The sequence below is a fragment of the Ambystoma mexicanum genome, chromosome 3q (assembly GCF_040938575.1).
Source record: "Ambystoma mexicanum isolate Mex_15411 chromosome 3q, UKY_AmexF1_1, whole genome shotgun sequence".
Lineage (NCBI taxonomy): Eukaryota > Metazoa > Chordata > Amphibia > Caudata > Ambystomatidae > Ambystoma > Ambystoma mexicanum.
The window spans coordinates 1,255,752,983-1,255,775,455 of record NC_090926.1 but is presented as its reverse complement, the minus strand read 5'-3'; the positions used below and the strand labels follow the sequence as shown (position 1 = coordinate 1,255,775,455).

The window sequence follows — 22,473 nt, the reverse complement described above, 5'->3', positions numbered from 1 at the left end:
TGCCATTCCCAATACCACCCCCCAGTCCTCTTTTTACCATGGATTCCCATTCCGGGGAACCTTCTGAGGGAGTCGGAACATGCTGTTCAAGTTTATTTAAGCGTTGTCTACACCCACAACATTTGGTGCTACACGCCGCTAATCTCAGCATTTATTCTGTAGTTCTCACTTCCATTCCCTCTGTCCAGTCTGTGCCAGTGTCTCTAAAGCAAAACGCTGTTCCAGGTGAGGACCGCAGTCGGGGTAAATCGGTGCGTCAGGAAATCTAGTGAGGTGTGACTTAGACCGTGGCTGCAGGAAAATACAGTCCACATCGTGCAGTGCGCTCCATGGTCATTCGTCATCTGTCATCTTTTCTCAACCGCGGAACACAGTCCGTCTGGATTTAATCTAGGAGGTCCATCTGCAGGGTGCCATTTGCTAAAAATCTGGAAATTGAAGTAAGGTTTTGAGCCTCTCCTGAAGGATTTTTCCCACTTGGAATATAAACCAAGAATGAGACCCCTTCACAGAATAAGATAGTCACATAGATACATTTATTTGCATCAAACAAAGCGCAGAGAGGCGACAACATATTCTTCGTTAGTGCTCTGACTTACTTAAAATCTTTTGCACTTTAAATGTTATTTTTAGCTGCTTTAGCATGACACGTAAATGACACAGGGTCCTTGAAAGGTAAATCACTGACAGGGTGAACAGAGTTCGGTGAATAATTATAGTGAAGAACAAATACATGCAGGAGGGGGCTCAACATGTGTTCCCTTTCTATCCTCAGGTCAGGGGTGGGTCACCACCAGCTGGTATTTGTGCATGCTATTTTGAGCTTAAGCCATTTCCTAGCTTGAGAGCAGTGCCTGTAACTTAATATACACACACAGGTCATTTGGGTTGCTGTTTGTGGACCATTGCAAAACTGTTGTGGGACATTTTGAAAGAGAATTGGTGTTCATTTAGTGTAGATTGCCACAGAATTGTAGTCTGGAGACCCACAGGTTGCAGACGCATATTCTATGGCAAGAGAAGGGTGACATTTTCCATCCCTCCCCATATCGCATAGAAATGTGGTTTCAGAGTTGCTCAATTTACAGCCCTTAAATTCATATTTAGAGACATTTGAGGCAATCCAGAGCGCAGAAAATACCTACTTTGGTCCTCGTTGAATAACATGTTGGCATTTACCAACTTAACATTTATCAGCCGGTAAGATAGCTCAATGGGTTAAATGCTCATTGTTGTGATCTGTTTGACCTGCAGGTCGATAAAGGAGTACCACATTTTGATTGGGTAATACTAGTAATGTATGGAAGTATGTCCTATGTTAAGCACTTTGGATTAAAGCGCTATATAAAAAACAAAAAAAACTTTCATTGGAAGGTTTTGTCATTAGTTTTGACTGCTTACAGGTTACTTATACTTCTCCAGCATTGGATCTTTCATGGATTCACATGCTTAGAATATTCCCCATCGACAGACTGGGAACCCTCAGTAAGCTTATAAAGCCTTTTCCCATAGGAAAACGTTTGACACTTTTGTGTCCTATCTACGTCGTTTTGGGCCGCGCACGCACGCCCCACTAGGACGTAGTGGTATAAATGCCCCGCCCCCGCGGCTCCCTTCAGATTTCAACCGTCTCCAAAGTGGGAACACCTCGTGTATTTTCTACTTGGTTAGGTTGTGCTGTTGCGGTTTTTCTCCTAATGTCGGGAAAAGCACTGTTCCGCCCGTGCGCTACGTGCGGACTAAAGAAGGTCTACGAGGGGGACGTACATATAGACTGCATTTACTGTCTGCACCCTCATCACTCGGCTGACAAGTGCGACATATGTATGGGCTTCTCCCAGAAGACTCTTAAGGATCAGAGTCGCAGACTTGTCGCATGGTTGAACGACGGAGCAGGGGCATACCCGCCTTCGGAAGTGGGCTCCACACGCAGCGCGGCCTCGGTGTCAAAATCTTCAGGGGCCCCGCGCCGCTCATCATCGGAACCCCCGGTGAAGAAATCACGACCGGTGGACAAGGAATCATCGGTAGGCCATTCCAGGGACTCTTCTTCGAAGAAGGCCTCTTCGACCTCATCTTCAGCGAGGAAAGACAAAGAAAAATCTAAATCCTCCTCGGGCGATCGTCATAGATCGACCTTGAGGCGAGAGACAGAGAAACGCAGGTCGAGTTCAGAAAAGGCGGGAGCAACGCATAAGCCTGCGCGACCACCACCGTCGACGGTTGGGCAGTCGTCAACTACTTCTCTGCCGCTGACGCAGTTGACATCAACCGTTCCTGGATTGCACGCGACGACGACGGGGCCGACTATTGCTTCGTCGACGGATATCCCGCAAGAGGCCTGGTGTCCAGAGGTCTACGACCAAATTTTGCCGGACACACTTCTACAGCAGGAGGCCTTGTCGGTGTCCTCGGGAGACGAGGGTGAAAGGATAGCTGCCCCTGCAGACCTGGGGTTAAAAGTTACCACACCTTCCTCCGGGAGCATTCCGGGTTCTGCCCCCCTGCTCAATCCGCAATCATTTTTATCATTGGAGGTCTTGTCCACGCTGCAAACCCTGCTGAGGACACTGGATGACAGACTGCCTCGAACAACTTACTTCAACAATCCACACCCTAAGTGGGATATGTGTATAGCGGTACCCTTTCTGTCACACTCCATCTTTGTATTGCTCTTATGGATATCGGACTATTTACTTGGAAGACCTATTTCCTGGCGGCCCTGATCTCTGCCAGAAGTATGTGTGAACTACATGCTCTCTAGCAGTCCCCCCCCACCCTCCCTCCGCATTCATACACAAACTGCGTGGTGCAGTTAAATCCTTAGTTTGCTTCAAGGTTTTTGTATAACTTTCATATTAATCAAGAGATTTGCCTTGCTATTTTCTTGATTGGGGACCACGTCCTGGGCCTTTCTTAGCCTATATGTTAAAAGGTTGTTAACGTCCTACGTGGAAAGAAAATCAGAATATTATTTCAGGAGCTGCATTCTATACAGCGAGATAGATTGTTGGCTGTATTGATTTCTGGTAGTTCATTCCCCAGGGGCGCACCTGAATATTTCTTTAGAGTGAAAGCTGTCTCTGTGGCAGCGTTAGCTCTTCAAATTACTGTCTCTCTGGACACTACGTGGGGCAGCAACATGGGCCATTCTGCAAACACTACTCCTTCGATAACTGCAAGATTCAGGTAATCTGTTCTACAGTGCCTACTTGGGCAAAAACCAAATCCACCACCGGCATAATACACTGCTTGCAATGCTCTCCAGAGGTACAGGGAAAAGGGCACCTGAATGTCTGAGAAAGTAGGTTCTCCACCGTACAAGCTACTGTTCTTTGTCTGTAGTTGTATTTTCCTCATTCGACCTACCCACATGTCTCACTGTTGCCTAGTCGTTTTTCCTATGGGGACTGTCCACCTGGGTAACAGAACCCAATAGTCAATGGGTTGGGCATAGGCCAAGTGCCGGTATCTTCACGCATACTCGAGGGCCTTCCTTTTGATTTTTTTTTTGTGCTGCTCTACAAAATATGCTCTCGTCCAGGTGCCAAGGATGCTTAAATCCCAAATGTGTAGGAAGAGAAGAACAATGGATGATAATAGTAGGCACTGCATTGACTGCAGAGTTATCAACCAGCCAACTGCCTGGCATTTTTCACTGCTCACTGTTTAAAGTGTGTCCAGCTTGATACTTCAAAAATGTTGAACTCGAGATAATTGATAGTCAAGGATTGCTATGGAGGTATTTGTCAAGCAGTTAGGTCTCTTTGTATTTAAGTCCTATGTGCATATCTCTTTAGCAGTCTCACTGTTCATACCTGTGTACAGGGGCAGCATTCCCCTTTTTCATTTGGCCATTGGGTGGCGCGTTAGAGCCACCTTTAAGCCAAAACAATTGCATTCGAGTACATATAGGCAGGTGTGTGAGAAGGGCCACATGGCTTGTGTGTCCTCCGATTTGTTGCTTCCTTCCTTGCCGAAAGAACCACTGTCTTCACAGACAACCATTCTGCCCCCCTCCCCTCGCACCCATGCAACTTGCAGTGACCGGCAAGAATTCTGCATGTTGCTCAAACTCTACAATATATTCACAAAGCCCCTCTTTGACCACCTTGATGCTCTTGGCATATTATACATGAACTATGCTGATGACACCCAAATCCTCCTCCCACTCAGACAACTACCAACAAGACGCCACAACCATCGATTACATTTACGTAATCATACAAGAATGGATGACTTCCCACCTCCTCTGACTCAACGATAAGACAGAAATCCTCCTGGTTGACACATATATCACTATCCTCAGACTTGATCCAGCATACCAAGCCTTCGTCATTGACAGGAACTCTATCCCCACTTCTGCCGCTGTCAAAACCCTGGGCATTAATCTAGATGCTTCAGTTGACATGTTGCGGCAAGTAAATGCCATTGCCTCCTCCGACACTACCAAGCATATAAGCCCATGAGCAATCGCTTCACTATAGCCAGAACGATCATTGGAGTAAAACTCTACTATTACAATGCCCTCTTGGCAGGCCCCTCAGAACGAAACTTGTGCAAACTGCAAATTATCCAAAATATTGCACTCTGCTACGCCCTAGGGTTTTCCAAAAATGACCACCTCTCCAAGTCATAATAAATGTGCACTGGCTACCCATACGCAAATGGATCAAATTCATGACCCTTTCCATTGTCCACTGCTGCTTCGCCAACACGGCACCAACCTATCTATCCCAACGCTTTGAAAAATGCTACCCCTCCCGCCTCGACTCGATCCTCAAACGCACACCTCATCAGAGTTCCCACCTTGAAACGTACTAGAGCCGGTGGTGCCAGATTTCCAGTCGCAGCCGCTGAACTATGGAATTCTGTCCCCTTGACAATCGGAGATGAACTGTCATAACCTAAAAACTTGGCTCTTATCCTAATGCCTTTCTAATCAAACTTATTTGGTCATCTTCTTGAACTCTTTAACTCTCAATTCCTGTCTTCACCTACCATGTAACCAGCACCTAGATGCCTAAGGGCTCAGTGCACGATTTATAAATGCATACATGAATAAATAAAATATTTGCTTTAGTGCAGCTGCAAATGATCTTCCAATGTAATAAAAATGTCTTAACACGCAAGTCTTAAAAATGCATGCCTTCGGCCACTTCATTTGTAAGTAATGTGTGACCCCAGTATCTGTTCCCAGAACTCAAGTCCTATTAAAAACAAGCATCGCCAAAGTCTACAATGTTGGCTTTTCTATAGGCATTTGCCATTTATGATGTCATATGCCCAAGTACTCCTACCATTTTCCAGCTCTTTTGGAAGTTTGTGCTATGCTTGCTTAAAAACCCGAACTGTTGCCCTTGCCAATACTGGTTAGCCTTTCTTGTGAGTTTGCATACTGATCATCCAACCCTTTCTGTTCTGTCTTTCAGCGCACAGCAGAGGAACGCACAGACAAATAAGAAGCGAGCCATGCCAAATCAGGTACGACGACAGTCACCCTACCCCTTCCCCCTCTTTGTACAGTGTGGAGAAGCGGCAAGCCTTTCTGTTAACCAACCTGGCGGAGTGTAGTCCGGCACATACATCGTCGCAGGTTAGGGGATAGTGGGGACTCTGTAGAGTCTGTGAACACATTATTGCTGTGATTACCTAGTTCTTCGATTTAAGATTGTGCCTAATGCAGGGATTCATGCAGTTTACCACTATTTAAAATATGGTTTGGTGTATGTTCTGTTGGTTTTAAGTACAGTTTGTTTCTTTGGGCACTGATATATTCTAAATGGAACACACATTAGGCAAGTCTATTACACAGAAGAAAATGTAGAATACCCAGGTCTTTTCCTGGCTGGCGTCCCCGCTCCCACTTTAGTCTCAGATTGCAAACTTTCAGTGCAGCCTCCATTAATTGTGCACGAACATACTGTCATTTATGTTCTATGTGCTCAGGAAGCGCTTTGTCAAAGGGCAACTGGTCAGACACTCGACACTCTCTGCTCCTAAACTGCCATAATCCTAGGCTTTAACTGGAAATTCAGTGGGGTGAAATGATCTAAGAGAAGATGCCATATTAAAAGAGCAGCTATCCTTTGACTCAACAACCACAAAAAATGTGGAGTAATTTAGGAATGTTTAATTGCTTTCGGTGCAACCCTGGACTTCCTGTGCACTGTAGTAAGACTTGCCTGCACCCTCCCCAGCTCCAGGTTTCCTGTGTGATAGTGAGCGAAGAAATCCTTGTTCCTAATAGTTTGCTCTGTAGTTGCTTCTTTGAATCCCTGGCTGGTGCAGCTGCAGAATCCAAGGCACAGAAACATACTGCTCTTGCTTACAAGAGATGGCATATTTTGCCCATGTTCTGTCACTAAAGCTCATCTTGCCAGGTTGACGTTGTAGGGTTATGCTGACTATCTCTTCCATTGAGCCCAGGCGTGGCATCCAGAAAGGAGTAGATGAATGAGCTAGGACTCTCAAAACAAAGTGTGTGGCAGAGGACCAGGGAGAAGTCTGCGTACATCCACTTCCAAGCCTGAGACCACCACGCTTGTGCCAGGTATCTCTGCTGAAGTAGATGTACGCGTTTCTGCTCACATTGCTGTCATTGCTGTAGGTCTCCTAGGCTTGGGTTACCAGGAGGGCTGGATGACAGCCGACATGCTGCAAGGACGACAGCCTGTTTCAGCCTTTACATACTAGAGAAATTAGAAACCAAGCTGGTGAGATGGTCGTGCAGCGTTGGCAAAAGTCAGTCCTGAAATAGATCCTCATACACGTCTGGACACATGCTGCATTTTCCCCTCTGATCAGATCTAGCGTAAACCGAGTGTCTCTAAAGTATAGGCTGGAATTCTATCAAATTGCAGACACCAAGTTTTGCAACCTATGAAGTATTTGTTAGTCCTAGAGAAGTGGTGCACCAATTGGTTGTCTGGCCACAGCCGGTGGGGGCGAAGTAAAAGGCCACTCTAAAGGTTTATCCTCCATAGTAAAGCACCAGATATCAGTCCTATACTTACTCATTCAGATATCGAGAGGCTGAACTCTACTGCACCACTTTATCGAGCATTCCTCCTCCAACCTCTTAATCCATTGCAATTATTCAACAGGTTGTTGGGCTGATATGCATTGCAGACCTGTTAAATATTATACCATCCGGCTGCATTCTGTTGCATGCCTAGGGGGCACATTGAATGCAGCCCACATGGAAACATTGCCAGCTATCTGCCTGTGCTTCTGGCTCTACCATTTGCCCTTTGAAGTTTTTCCTGCCTGCATGAGTGGTTTGCCCTATTGTTTGTGTGCTCCACCCCCCACCCCAAAATTCATGTGTTTTACTGACTACTTTTTCCAACACAGAGTACCCCGAGGGCTTCATGATACATGTCTCCATTGTATTTTTTGCATCCTCCTTCCACCACCTTCCCTATAATTCACTGGTGCATGGGGTTGGTGCTTGCAGGGGGGGTGGGAGGCACAAGAGGGAGGGGGCATCAACTTGTATCTTGTTCTGGGTGAGTTTTAAAGCATTAAACCATTAACACTGAATATTAATTGCATGTTTTTTCTTTTGCTTTTTTTTATCCATTCTTTTATATTCCTTCCTGCCATTTCTGTTGTGCTTCTCACTGTCCCTATGGTCTTTATTTCTACATTATTCCTTCCTTTGCTCACTGCCTAAAAACGCAACCTTACAGGGTGAGATTTTGGTAAGTACCTTAGGACAAATGTGATTTAGTGTATCATAACCAGCCAGTGATGGGGACATGTCTTCACACCTCCAGCGAGACATGGGGATACCCTCTTTTTTTCCATTGCCTGTACTGGGCATCCTAAGATTTTCTTTATCCCAGAATATTACAAGGGACTAGGATTGAGTATACCTTTTTAGTGTCCGTTGAGAATTATTGAATGAGGGGGCGTACGTTTAGTTGAGGTAGTGGTTTCCATACCACAGCGTGTAGGCACCACCAGTCTTGGCTTTTGATGAGGAATCTGAGTTGGCTATCATCTGCCATGGCACAGAGCCACTGCTCCGACATGTGATGGTCATGAGAATGTGTGGCCAATTGTTATGCCGGAAGACTGCGTTCATAGTTGTGAGGTCATCCCTCTCATGAATTGTAATGTAAAAATAAGACACCCCGGAAAGCCTCTTCCAGTGATCAAATTGAAACCATTGAGGTTAATGCTGCCATGTTTTATCATGAGTAATGTAGAACAACCTGCGAAAAGGGACGCTGACTCTTGAGAACTGCACGATATAGACACCCCTTTAAAGTAAATATTATGTTGAATGATATAACCGTTGGTTACACAAAACAATAATTCCTTATCTCGGTATAAAAACCAGAACATTAAATATTAAACCATGTTCAGGGGTTCAAAAAACTAAACTATTTACTGTGCTTCGATCAAGCTTGACATCAATCTGTATGTTCCCTCATGCTGGGACTGCTTCCGCATACAATTGAATGTATTAATGCTTACCACAAAGCAACCAGCCCAGAACTAAGACCTTCAATGCTTATTGTATCATGAGGCACTCGAAGGATAGTGCCTTTAAAACAGAATAACAGGGAGACTTAATTGGAGAAGTAAACTGTCAAAAGTGTACTGCAGTATTCTAAGTGAGGAGTAAAACGGGTAATTGAGGAAAGATTGACCATAAGAGGCCTTAAGCAACAGTTTCTATATGCCTGTCCAGTAAATGAAGTTCATACAAATGGTGTACTTGAAATTCAAATTATTTACATTCATACTTCAGTGTACTTTTTTAGTTTATACACCGTGAACACCATCTGCAGGTGTCCTAACAGGAGGAGTTAGACGTAATACCACAAACTGTTTGCAGCTGCTCTTTTGCCATTACTCTATTAACCTAACAGGAAAGTGTTTTCTGTGATGTTCAAGGGTGATTGCAAGCTTTTTCAAATCTCTTGAAATCCATACTTCTAAACCAGGAACTTAAATTACAGCCTGCACCTTTATCTAATCTTTCTATAGTACCAACCATTACATGTTTGACACCTTGGGGCTAGTACCAACAACTGCTATAGAGATTTACAAATTAAGGCCCTGCAATCATTCATACCTCTGCAGCATGCATCTTTGTGCCTTTCCATGCCGTACCTGAGTTCCACTCAGTCCACTGACCCTTACGAATTAGAAAGGGAGTGCCAATCTTTTGTCAACAGCATCTGCAGTTGAGGCCCATGTTACTGTGCATTTCCTTACTCAATTAGTCCTTGAAGTTAGTTTAATAAATATTTTTTAGAGACTTGTGGATCTGCTTATAATCACATGCTTTGTATATATCGACATCTAGGTTTTACGATTTCGTAGGGGACGTTGACTGGGCATGACTTTAATACTATCCCTGCTGTTACTTGAGCTGTACCCATGATCTCTTACACGTTGAGGTCCTCAGATTGTTTTTTCTTTTGCCTTTGGTTTGGTCACACTTGCAGAGTTCTCAACGTGCTATCCCTTATTATCGAGCGCACTTCGGGTTTATAGATCTATTGTTTGCATATACATTTGAGTCTTGGGGGGTTGGGGGGTCCTGCTTAGAATTGCCTGCTTTGCATAGGCAGACATCTAGTGGTTGGTGCAGAGTAGTGCATGACTTGTTTTCGAAATTAGAAAAGGTACATCGACCAGGAGTGTTTGTAATACCATCCCTAGTGTGGTGTGTACTGTACCCATGGTCCTTCACGTGGCGAGGTCCTTGGATTGTTTTCTTCCACTATCGTGGTCGGTCGCTCCATGCAAAGTAGCTGGTTTACTAGTCTTTACTAAATAAAAAATTCAGATACTTTTGAATCTGCTTAGAATCCCATGCTGTGCATATAGTCCGACATCTAGTGGCAATCGTGGATTATTGCATCTTACTTTTTACGATCGAAAAAAGGGACACGGGCGTGACTGTAACACTATCCCTAACATGACGTATAGTGGACCCAAAATCCTTCTAGTGTCAAGGTCTCGCCAGATTTTTTTTCTTCCACCTATCTAGTGTATTGCCTACTGCGGATCTCGTTACAGAGTTTATATTGCTTACCTTTGCTTGGCGTCTTTATCACCACGTTTCCTCGATGACTTCAACATTCTCTCGACGGTTAATCTTGCCAACGCTACAATTCCAGTGGCTAAGTGGCTGATTTCTTTGCAGCCTTGGCCCTCCGGCCCAGTCTAACAGTAGGGATTGTGGGAACCGCTTTTACTGACTTTCTTCTGAGAATGCCTTTTCTTTGAACCGCTCTTCCTTCGGGCTGGCTGCCTTTTCTCTCCATTATGGAGAGCACACCCTTTAAACTTTGCCTGTCTTGCAGTGGTAAATTCCCCTGGAAGGAACACGCTCACAAAGTGCAATCAGTACCTCCCTCATGAACACGACAAGCGGCGTTGCAAGGCCTGTAAACTTTTTCAGCTTGAAACCATGAAAGACGCACAAAATGGTGGGCAAACTATGCCATGCAGGCCGAGAGTCACGCTGGCGCCATCGCCTCGGACGAGGAATCTGTTGGCAGCCACCGCTCTGATTCAGATGCTGTAGATGCAACGGTCAATCTGTTGATTCCCATGTGTCGGTCCCCGGATCAGATGAGCATGCCGCTGGCAGTGCAATGGATACTCCACATCCCGGCGACAAGGACACACACCACACTCCAAAACCTAAGCACACAACCCTGTAAACCCATTGAAGACTCCGACACCTACGGAACCTTGTGGTTCAATGCCCGCTGAGCTCCTGCAATTACGGCTTGCACAAGGCCCCAAGACTTCTAATTTTCCACTGGCTTCACATAAATCCTCGGCCCTCTGTGTGATAGCATTGAAAGAGGTGCCGAAACAGGACCCTTGTCTAAAACACTTACCAAGCTTAGGAGAACTTTCCAAGACCCTTTACCATGGCCTTGTCTGTGTCCATTCTCCAGCCGCCTCTCCTCTCTCAGGCCCTGCAACAGGATCCTGTGCCAACTGCGTCAGCACCTTTACCCCCACTCTATGGACTATGGAGAGGATGTCTGAGTTCATAAAGATTTCAGACAAATTTGATGAGGTGGTGAAAAGGCATAAGCCTATTGCCCTATATCTGTGAAGTCCCCAAGGCTCCTTTCTCCAGATGCAGTTTGCCTCCCTGTCGGAATACCTCCCACAAGATCTTTACTATGTCCCTGATCCAGCCTCACAGAACCCTATCTCTCAAGACCCAGACTGGATCCCTGCTGGTGACCAGGGCACTTGGCGCACAACCTCGGCTTGTGACCCTGGACACTCCTCCCATAGTTCAGCTGCAGGACTTGTTGCCTATTTACAATCAGATGCTCTTCAAAAAACTCCGCAAGAAGACTTCTTGCCACTTCAAAATCTTCACCCAGGCAGCAATCCCGACACAGATTTTGTGGAGGATATCTTTAAGGATAATGTCCCAGTCAGTAAGGCAATTCCTCTACTGAACTCGGCAAAGAAACGCATTGCTCCCTCCCTGTTTAAACCCTTGCTCACTCAAGCTTTCAACCCTCGAGGGGAGAAGCTGTTCTGCCCAGCGCCGTCGGCCATGCTGTTCTGGATTCCATGGTGGTAACCACCACCAGAATATGGGCAGGGGTTGTCAGTTTCCCCAGACAAAGATTCTAAAAAGCGTTAGACTGTGGGCAAACAGATCATCATCTCAGTTGCATTTTGCACTCTGATCGCCAATAATTCTACGCTTCTGTCAAGTTACAGGGATGCCCAATGTGGACTTGTTCAGGAAGGACTTCAAAACGTCCCCAAACCTACTCCCACACAACTCTTAAGTGGTGGCTGACGGGCATCTGTTGTCGCAGAACATCCTTAAGAACACTCTGGATTCGGCTGAATCAGCGGGACGTGTTCTTGCACAGGGGACACTGGTGAAGCGCAATGCATGGCTCAAGAACTCTGGGTTTAAACCAGAGACTCTGGCTTCTCTCATAAACAAGCCTGTGGAAGACTGTGCTCTCTTCGTTAAGGTGGATGATGTGGCCTTTCAAACCGCCCAAAAAAATGCATGAGACACTAAATTCCTTAAACAAAATCTCGGCCAAGCTCTTTGACCAGCAAGACACCTTTAACACCTGCTGGACTTTTCGCAGGCAATCTTTTTTCCTCTCCTCCAAGGGACACTACAGAGCAGGAGCGGGGCTCCTTGGTTTTCTGGGCAAGGTACTTTAGCAGCTTCCAGTCCACCCAACAGCAAGGACTTCAGTGCACAAAGGGTAGAGGGAGAAGCTCGCCAGCCAGATGCTCCCCCACCCAACAAATGACTCATCAGTATGGACCCCATCCCAGCCCTCCCTAGTAGGGGGCCAATTAACATCTTTTACTCCTGCATGGGAGGGCATCACTTCGGATCAGTGGGTACTCAAAACCGTCGCCTGCGATTACTGCATAGAATTTCTGCAACCACCCTGCTGCCATCCACCCAAGAGCATACAACTGACGACAGAACATCTAAAGATCCTGCTAGAAGAGGTCCTCATCCTACTACAAAACAGAGCGAGAGAATTTGTCCCTCATCTGCAGGTAAACCAGGATATTTATTCACTATACTTCCTTGTATTCAAAAGGATTTAACAATGTGCCCTGTTTTTAGACCTGCTTCCTGTGAAACCTCAATAGTTCAGGATGGCAACTCTACAGGAAGGAATCCCACTGCTGCAACAAAGCGATTACATTGTCACGTTGGATATGAAGGATGCCTACTTTCATATCGCAATGTTGCCAGCATACAGAAAGTACCTCAGGTTCAAGATGGAGAATATTCACTATCACTTCAAGGTACTCCCCTTTGGCATTGCTTCCGCTCAAGGGTGTTTACAACGGTACTAGCTGCAGCTCACCTGCGCTGGCTGTCCATTCCTGTATACCCTTATCTCGATGACTGGCTCATAACTGTAGACTTATACGGAATGTGCCTGGAGAACACTCAAAGGACAGTAGATCCCCACTCAAGTCAAACAGTTTCTGGACGCACTGATTCGGACAGAAGACTGCCTCGTTTTCCCCTCCGACGAGAGGGTTCAAAACATGTTCCAGATCCCTCAGTATGTAGCCAGTCGCCCGATAACCATACGGAAAGCCATGCAGTGCGATGGCATCATGAAGTAAGACTCAGACAGCAGATGCACCTTTCTACAAAATGGTTTATTCTTCTTAAATGTCAGGATGGAGTAAAGCCTACCTTGTTCTATGCTAAGGTGGGATTTCCCAACCTAAGGAAACTAAGGATAGTCTGTGTCATTAAGTACAACTCTGTCTAGCTACTTGCCCTCAACTGTAACCACAAAAGTGATGGGTGGAATGCTGAAACATGTCTGGGGATGCTTGTGGTCTTGTGCAGAAGGGATGCGACCTAGCAGTTCAGGCTGAACTGCCCCTTTTGGGGTGGGACCAAGCCGGATTTACATATGGTCTTTCCCCCTTCTGTAATGGCTTGGCAGACGAAGAACGATTGTCTGTAGGGTTGCCCAGAGCAATTCTAAGCCTTTCAGCTATCACTCTTTGCTTTTGCCTTGCCCTCACAACTAAAGATCTACAATGTGTAGGGATGTCGGAAACAAGAGTGTTCTAACATACAGTTCTGAGCTTCTAACTCCTGGCTTGCTGTTCAGCTTCCCCTTCCCCAAGTTCAAAACCGTTTCAACAGGTTACTGGGTACCCTTCCCCAAGAAAGAAGCTCTTCCAGTTTCAAAATCCTCAGTCAGTTAAAATCTCTCAACGTTCAATAATACTTCCAGTTCAACTTTGTCACCATTCAGGCTTTTCAATAGTTCACATAAATTCTTTTCTTCAATCACTTCATCACTTATTATACAGAACAGCTTCTGTATCTTGACTTTCCTTTCCAAGTAGGGGTTACTCAGTCTAGTCGCACTTGTCACATCACACGGTCTACTGATTACAGGTCACTCCACAGATAACCCTTGGCACGTTGTTAGACTCCTATGTTCTCTTTGGACGGCTTTCTCTCTGAACCAGTGTCATTAGTCCACATTCAATTCGATGTTTCCTTGGCTATGCAACAGCGTGAATTTCACACAACTCACTCTGCGGTATTTATTCCTCTCCACCACCTTGCTTTCACATTGTTCATTAGCGATCATCACTTGCTATCCACTTGGTTCATAAGTGATTATTACTGGATTTCACTTTGTTCATACTTTCACATTGTCCATCAAGGCTGATTACTCCTCTGTACTGTGTTTGTTAATGCACATCACTTTCTTTTCACTCGTGCAGTATTTACATATCTTTTCTGTAGTTCAATATTCAATTATACTTGTATTTCAAAAGTAGTTTGCAGCTTGTACGGTATCCAAAGATTCTTCAATTTGGCCTTCAAATCCAAATGTTATACTTTTCCAGTTGATCAGCATTTCCATCTGCCCAAATACAGCCCGTGGAACGCCCCAGTATGAGAGTTCCCTTTCTTTCACTCACCGGTGTCCAGCCCAGCCTCCCGGCGTCTTCTTTTTCCTTTCCTCATCGGCTTTTCCCTGCTCCCTTTGCTCATGGCGGGAGCTCCGGTGAGCAGCGCTCACTACCATCGAACCTTGCTGCAACGGTCTGCAGCAATCTGGAGTTTTCTGTGTCCCACACTCCGGCCGTGGACACACGGCACAGGGGACTGCAGGTGTCTGAACCCTCTCATGGCCCGTTCAGGCCCCGGTGTCTCTCCCCTCTCTGGAACACACATTGTCTTTTTCACCAGCCCCTCTCCAGCCTGCTCCAAGTCGGGTCGCTGCATCCTTCTCACTAGGTAGGTTTCTCCTCCTCTCCTGTCGGTTTTCCTTTTTTTTGTAAATTTGCTTTTATTAATTTTACAAGTGAGTCATGTTATAAAAGATATTTCAGAGCTTATAGTTTCAAAACAGACCCAAAGAAATACACAAGAAAGAAAACCTTATTCTCAACACCCGTTCTCACAGATGCATTGATCTTAGTTGGCTCGTGTAAAAGAACATGGTTACCTCTCCCCTCTTTCCCTCCCCCCCTATGAGTCATGCAGTTCATAGTTTAGTCATTGCGGCGTGTTGCAGCCGTGGATCACAATTTGCTTGTTTTGTAGGGAACACTTCCAGAAAGGAGGCTCATGAGAGTAATACCTAGGCGTCTTTTTAGGTTGTTTCTTGTCCATCGCTTTTGCAAGTGTCAATTCTATTACGAAAAAGTCCACTGGGGAGGTATTTGTTCTTAAAGTCCAACCATAGGGCCTCAGTCTGTGGTGATTTGCCATGTAATGATGCTGTTATGTGTTCCATTATGCATATGTTGGTGGAAACATTGATCCATTCACTTTTGGTGGGGACTGGCGCAGATTTCCATTTCATAACCAGTGTCGCTCGATCTCCTAGTAGTAATTGTGGAGCGAGGTCTCTTACCCTGATCCATTCATCTTCGTCCTTCTCGAGGCTAAATAGTATAAAATGAGGGTCAGCTGCTTTGGCAATACCGTCCATCTCTTTGATCCAGCCCAGAACTTCATTCCAGAAGACTTTTTTATTCGTGTGCACCCCCACCACATGTGCCAATAATCGGCATCTTCACCACATCCCCGCCAGCATTTTGGAATTATTGTTTGGAACATTTTGTAGAGTCTAAGGGGGTCGTATTGCCACGTATGTAGCAATTTGATCGCATGCAGCTTATATCGATTCGAGATGGATATTTGTGTACCAGCTTGGCATATTGTGTACCATAGGTCCGGGGTGATCTGTTCACCGAAGTCTTTTTCCCATCTATCTTTCAAGGAATCCGTAGACCCACTTCCTCCCCTAATTAGTTCTTTATACATCACTGATATTAGGCCTTTCATTTCTGTTCTTGAGTCTAGTATCTTCTCAAAGGGCGTGAGATCTCATCGGTTTGGGTTTCCACATTGGTCTTGTCAGAATGCCCTTTATTTGTGTGTATTGGAAGGTTGATAGTGGGTCTATTCCAAGGGCTTCAGACAATTCTGGGAGTGATATGAAGGAGTCCTTTTTTGTAGTTGTCCAACTCTCTCTAAGCCGGCTTCGTACCATGTTTGGAACCTTCCTATGTTTGGAATATGATCATTGATCCCGGGGGACCACAGATGGCTGAGAGGGGTGAGTCATGTGATGATATGTTGCATGTTTTTACCCTGTGTCCAAATGTCCCATATAGTGCTCAATATTGGGTGTTCTTTAAGTTTTCTGCGAATCCTCTTCTTGGGGGACTAGAGCCATTCAGATACTGTGGCTGGCGAGAAGTAGTGGTTGTCCATATTGACCCATTGTGTGTTTGTGTGGTTGCGCATGTGGGGAATCAGTACTCTAAGTTGAGAAGCTTCGTAGTATTTCTGTAGGTTAGGGAGCCCAACCCCACCCTTATCTTTTGGGAGTATTAAGGTCTTGTACAGAATTCTCGCTTTCTTCCCTTGCCAAAGAAATTTAAGAATGGTTCCTTTGGTTTCAACGAAGAAACTGTCCGGGATCCTGATGGGAGGTGCAGTGTCTTACGCATTGTATCCGCTCCCTGTCTGCCTAATATAAACCCGACTTAGTCAGGGTGTATGAGTTGTGGCATCAGTGTTTCCAACCTTGCAGCCAGGACTCTCGTATAAATGTTCGCATCAAGGTTGAGTAGGGAGATAGGGCGGTACAATCCGCATTTTGTGGGGTCTCTTCCTTCTTTGGGGATAACTGTGAGCAATGCTTTAGTGAACGAGTCTGGTGGGTTCCCGGACTCCATTATTTCGTTGAAGAGTTGTGTTAGGAAAGGCGTTAATGATGTGGCAAAGGTTTTATAGAATCCGGCTGTATAGCCATCTTCCCCTGGGGATTTGCCTATTGTTAATCTTTTTATAGCGGCCTGGACTTCCTGTTCAGATATGGGGGATTCCAGTATTTCAATGTCTAAAGGTGGTATTCGGGGTATGTTTATTGAGGATAAGTAGGTGTCTATCTCTGGGTGTTCATGATCTGTTTCCGAGGAGTAAAGGGCTTCATAGAAGTTGGCGAAACTTTCTGGGATAGTGGGGCGGGTGTCTGAGGTAGAGGGAGTATCCTCTGCGATTTCTGAAACTCTTTGCTCATCCCTTTGCTATCGAAGTCTGGCTGCTCTTTGTGCATCCGCCTTGTCTCCCTTTTCATAGAATTGTTGTTTTAGGAATCTTAGTTTGCGGGCTACCTGCTCATGTTCTAGTAATTTCAGTTTTTCTCTTCTCATTAGCTTTATTCATTTTCATGTCATCGATCCCTGTGTCCCTCCTGATATCGTCCTCTAGTTGACGAATTTCAGTTCGTAGTCTGTTCAATAATATTTCGCTCCCTTTTCTTTGTTGATCCTTCCCTCATTAGAATCCCCCTCCAGGTGGCCTTTCCCGCTTCCCACACCGTTTGTTTCGATACTTCGCCATTGTTTTTTATTTCAAGGAATTGGTGATTTCAGTTTCCAGTTCATCCTTGACTCTCTTTCCAGAGGCTCTCATTACAGCGCCATTTCCCACCCTTAGTTGGTAGATTCACCCATTGCATGTCTGTGAGAACCATGTCATGGTTGGACCATGTGATTGGGGTAATCTCCGAGTGTGATGTTACTTCAGCAAGCTCTCTGGATAAGTATATATAGTCAATTCGGGTAAACGTGCTGTGGGGGGTTGAGTAAAAGGTATAGCCTTGTTCATCGGGGTGGAGGTCTCTCCACACATCCCTCATGTTATACATTTCCATCATTCTTGCCAATTCAGTTTGATCTGCCCTGTTCTGATGTTTTACATTAGGATTGCCAGGTTTCCGATCTCTGAGAGGATCTGCCCACTGATTAAAGTCACCTCCTAAAATGATGTGGCCTGATGCTTCAAATAGCATCTTAGGAATCACTCTGGCGAGGAATCTAGATTGTCCTGTGTTTGGGGAGTACAGGGTTGCAATTGTTACATTCACCTTACCTATTTGTCCAGTTATTAGTAAAGCTCGGCCCTCCACATCAGCCCATGTCTTGGTGAGTACAAAAACTATTCCTTTCCTTATGAGACTACCCACGCCTCCCTTTCTCAGTGGACCAGAGCTCCAGAATTCTGTTCCGATACGTTTCCCTAAGATCCTTCGTTCTTCCCCTTTCATATATTTCGTTTCCTGCAAGAGGAGGATATCAATTTCGGCCCTTCGAAATTCTCTGGCTACGAGTGATCGTTTTGTTGGCGAGTTGAGCCCCTTTACGTTGATTGTCCCTACCATTAGAGGGGCAATTTTCCCTGTGTCAGTGTTTGAAGCCATTACTCATTGTCGTAGGAAGATGCCTTCTGTTGCGTGATCGAAGTTGCTTATACATTTTGAATTGTGCGCTGCAATGGTTGTCTTGAGGTATTGTCGGTGCTACTCTGACCTCTTCTTCTATTTTAGACCCCTTCTCCCCCTCCCCCCTTCAGTTCCCTGTTGGTGGCGTCCGAATGAACTCGGTTCACTGCACCGAGCTGGCATCGAACCACCTGTGGGGGCCGTTACGTCACACCCCTTGTTCGGTTGCGACAATTGTTTTAATTGTGCCCCGCTTTGGTTCCCCCCTGAATTTCTTCATTACAGTCTTGGAAATATGTACATGTTAACGTCTCTTCAAAGCACTGCAAATTTAGTTTTGTAGATTTGTCTTACCGGAATCGTCTGGTTTCAGTTATCCTCCTCTGGAGAAAGGTTACCTCTCCGGAACTTTCGCGACCCCTTTACTTTCTTTCTCCTGGGGCCTTGGACTCCCCATTCTCGATCCGCTCTTTGCGTTCCTCCTTGATTGTCATCTTCTTCCTGGGGGGCGAGGAGTTCGGAGATGGATGCATTTCTTCATTTCTTTGTCAGATCTCAGTCGAAATCTGGCTCCTTCATATTCGAATGTTAGCGAGAAGGGGAAGCCCCACCTGTATCGGATGTTCTTCTCCTTGAGTTTCTTTGTGAGGGGACCACACATCTTCCTGAGGGCCAGCGTTAAAGAGGATAGATCCTGATATATAGAAATTTGGGCACCTCCTAGTGTGATCATGTTGTTTCTTCTGGCTTTTTCAAGAATTCGAGCTTTCTCTCGCAATCGATGGAATCGGGCAAGAACTGATTGAGGTCCTCCCGGAGGGCCACCGGCTCTGTAGATTCTTTCCGTCATTGGTTCATCTACAGCATCATCAGCTACAAGAAGTTTGATAATGTTGTGAAGTGTTTCCTTCAGGTCAGTTTCTGTTTCGCCTTCTCTTTCCGGGATCCCAAAAATGCATAAGTTCCATCTTTCTCTGTTTTCTGAATCGTCGAACTTGAGTTTGAACTCGTCTTCTCTATGTTCCAATTCAGTCATTCTCTGCTAGAGTTGCACCTCTAGGGTGTCAATGGAGACCTGGTTGTTCTCTACCCCTTCAAGTCTTTCCTCCATGCTGTCTAGTCTTTGGGTGATTTTATCTATCTTGCCTCCTATGTTGGTACCCAGGTTTTTAATTTCACCCAACAAGGCTGCGATATCTCCCTTTTTTTGCTGCGGCAAGTTCGTTCCCTGCGGTGATGCTGTTCGCCATCGCGGACTCAGTGGTTGTGAATGGGATGGGAGTGTAAGCAAAGGGCGCCAATTTTTGTCTGTCCATATAGATGGGATCAGTTGGACAGTATGCGGTTTGTGAATCCAGGCACAGTCTTCGTTTGGGAGTTCGTTGGGGATGATACCAGAACCTGGATTTGGCAGAGGGATTCTGTTATAGCCGTTCCTGGAAAATTCTTCTCTCACAATGGGTACCTACAAGTCACTTTATCTTCCAGCTTGTTGTGCAAGATTGTTGTGCAAGATTGGTCATCTAAGTTTTTGGGGAGGGATCCACCCTAATGGAGAGTGTGCTGTGGTGCGCATATGTACGTGCTGCCGAAGGGGCCCAAGACACCGAACCGGAGTGCAGCCCAGACCGCGTGGGGCTCCCACTAGTCTTCCATTACAGGTGAGGTCAGCAGTGGTCACGGGGTCGCATACGGCACCGTTGCATGGGGCGAGGGGCACGCAGGGGCACAGACCAGTGTGGCGCGAGGTAGCGGTAATGGGGTTATTTAGTCGCTCCTGAAGGATCCCTACCTCCTTGTGGTGCTTGAGAGTGAGCGATCCATATGATGTTCTTAAACGTCACGTGGGGCCCAATTCCGCCGTCGCTGGGCCTTATGTTTATTCCGTGACTCGTGGTGCGTTTCCGGCCCCTCGCTGAGCCACCGTATCACCTTGTGGCGGGCTGCATGTGAAAGTTGTAAAGGTTTGTGGCCTCTCTTTGTTGCACGCTGTGAGGCAGTGTGGGGACGTCGCAGGCCTCTGTAATCAAGGTCTGTTGGGAGGGAAGCCGATGGGAGCCAGGAGTCATCCTTGTGTCCCCCGGCGTCGTGGCTTCTAGAACGTTGGGGCCCGATCAGCTGTCCAGTGTCGGGAGAACGCTCGGGGCACTGGCGCCGGGTCCGCGGGAGACGGGAGGTGCAGCGATGGGCAGGCGGCCCGCCGAGTATAGTGCGTAGGCTCTCCGCTAAGCGGGCATCTCGAGGGTACCCGTCTTCTTGTCCCGCTGCATAACGTGTTCTCCCAAGAAGTCGAATCGGGCAGCAGCCCTGCCGCATATGCCACTCAAGGGGGAGATCTCCGCTCAGGGGAAGTCACGCACCACTGCGTTAGGAGTCCCCACCTCCAAGACCAGCAGTCCTGGTCCTCGTCTCGACTTCTGTGTGGTCCCGTGCTAGGGTGATGCTCTGTTTTCAGGTGAACGGACGCCATGCAGTGGAATCTGCTCGTGGGGCCAGAGTTTCTTCGAATGGGATCTCGCTTTCGGTTTTGCTGGGTCTTGAGGGCCTCTGCTTCTTTCCTCCGTTTTAGGGGCTTCAGAGCTCCGATTTTCTTCGGGTTTTTCCCCGCGCAGAGGGGTGGTGTTCACAAGACAAGATCTTGCTTTATTTTCACGGGGGGGTTCCAAAAAACAGGGGCTCAATCCGTCTTTCGGGGCATTGGAAACAGAGCTCACGCAAAGGACATGGTTACCTCTACGCCCCCTGGTGGCCGTGCCAGTTTTCCTTTTTATGCACCTGTAGCCTCTTAATTGGTTGCAGGTGCAAGTCCTTTGCCGGACCATAGTTAAATCTATTAGTGGGACATGCCTGGCATTGTAATAGTATTCCTCGATAGTCCTTGTCCCAGTAATGAAGTGGTGTAAATGAATGGAAGTGTGCATAACTCCTGGTTGCCTCCTCTTCTGACAATAACCCACAAAGGCAGGGGCGGGGGGAGGGGAGGGTTCACTCTTAAAATGTAAATGGGGATACCATGATTCACCTAAAGACATGCTCTTCCCCACTCCCCAAAGTCGCTCCACTCAGGTGATCTTCCCTCACATATCCACCCCTCGGGTTCGGGATCCAAGAGCGAGGGCCTTTCCCTGGCCACCTGAGAGGAAGAATTGGGTGAGTAGATGGGAGCATGACCTCAGGTTACTCACAGCGGCTACTGGGGAAGATGGCATCCTGTATCTCGTTGGTTCCACACCCAGTCTTTGCCCCATGCAAGAGTGGCTCTCGAGCCAATGGTGTCAGGTAAACGGTCAGTGGAATGATCTAGTGGACGCCTCGGCAGCCCTAGTTCAGTCTCTGCAGTGGTGGTCAAAGGAAAGCCTTGTAAAGGGGAAATTCTTCACCAGCCCTGCAGTAGAAGCCACTCTCACCACAGACACATTTCTGTCAGGGTGGGGAGCACACCTTCTACAATACAGCACACGGCATGTGGTCCCCATCAGTAGAATCCAAGCATTTCAATCTGTTTGAACCACTGGCGGAGTTCAAAGCACGGAAAGCCTTCCTAACACACTTACAGGGGAAGACTGTTCTTGTCCTCACAGACAGCACCACGGCCATGTACATCTGAACAAACAGGGGGGCACTTACTCTCTGGGGCTATCCAAACTGTCACAGAACATTTAGAAGTGGGCACTCAAACGCAACATGTTCCTACTATCACAACTTGTTCCAGGGGAACACAATCATTTGGCAGACATGCTCAGCAGAGACTTACACCTATCCGTAGAACAACAGTGACTCGTGCAAGAACATATTCTACTCAATGTTTTTGCAGAATGGGGTCATCTAGACATCAATTTGTTCATGATTCTGGAGAAGGCCATATGCCCAGATTACGCCTCCAGGTACCCTCAAATGGTCCAGTGGGAACGATCTCTGGATAACATGGTCCAGGAGATTTGTATTGCACCCCCTCCCCCCACCCCCACGATCAACTTTACAACAGGATAGTGCACAAGATGCACCAGGAAAAGGTTATGCTGATCCTGGTGGCACCAAGGTGGGCTCGACAGCCATGGTTCTCTCATTTCATGAGAATGTCAGTCTCCCCTACCAGGAAACTGACCTGCCTGTACAACATGCTGTCAAACGACCTACGGAAAACACTGCACCCGTGGCCCAAAACTAAACATAGCAGCTTGGCTCC

General features: G+C 46.6%; 1 protein-coding gene across 3 annotated transcripts in view; it reads left to right on the top strand.

The window, feature by feature from the left end:
- Positions 1 to 22,473, top strand: part of DNM2 (dynamin 2) — a 1,516,513-nt gene that overhangs the window by 959,970 nt on the left and 534,070 nt on the right. For all 3 annotated transcript variants that reach the window (XM_069604271.1, XM_069604270.1, XM_069604269.1), the window contains exon 13: positions 5,433 to 5,484. In XM_069604271.1, coding sequence (XP_069460372.1) covers positions 5,433 to 5,484 — 52 coding nt within the window. The remainder of the gene's footprint in view (positions 1 to 5,432; positions 5,485 to 22,473) is intronic.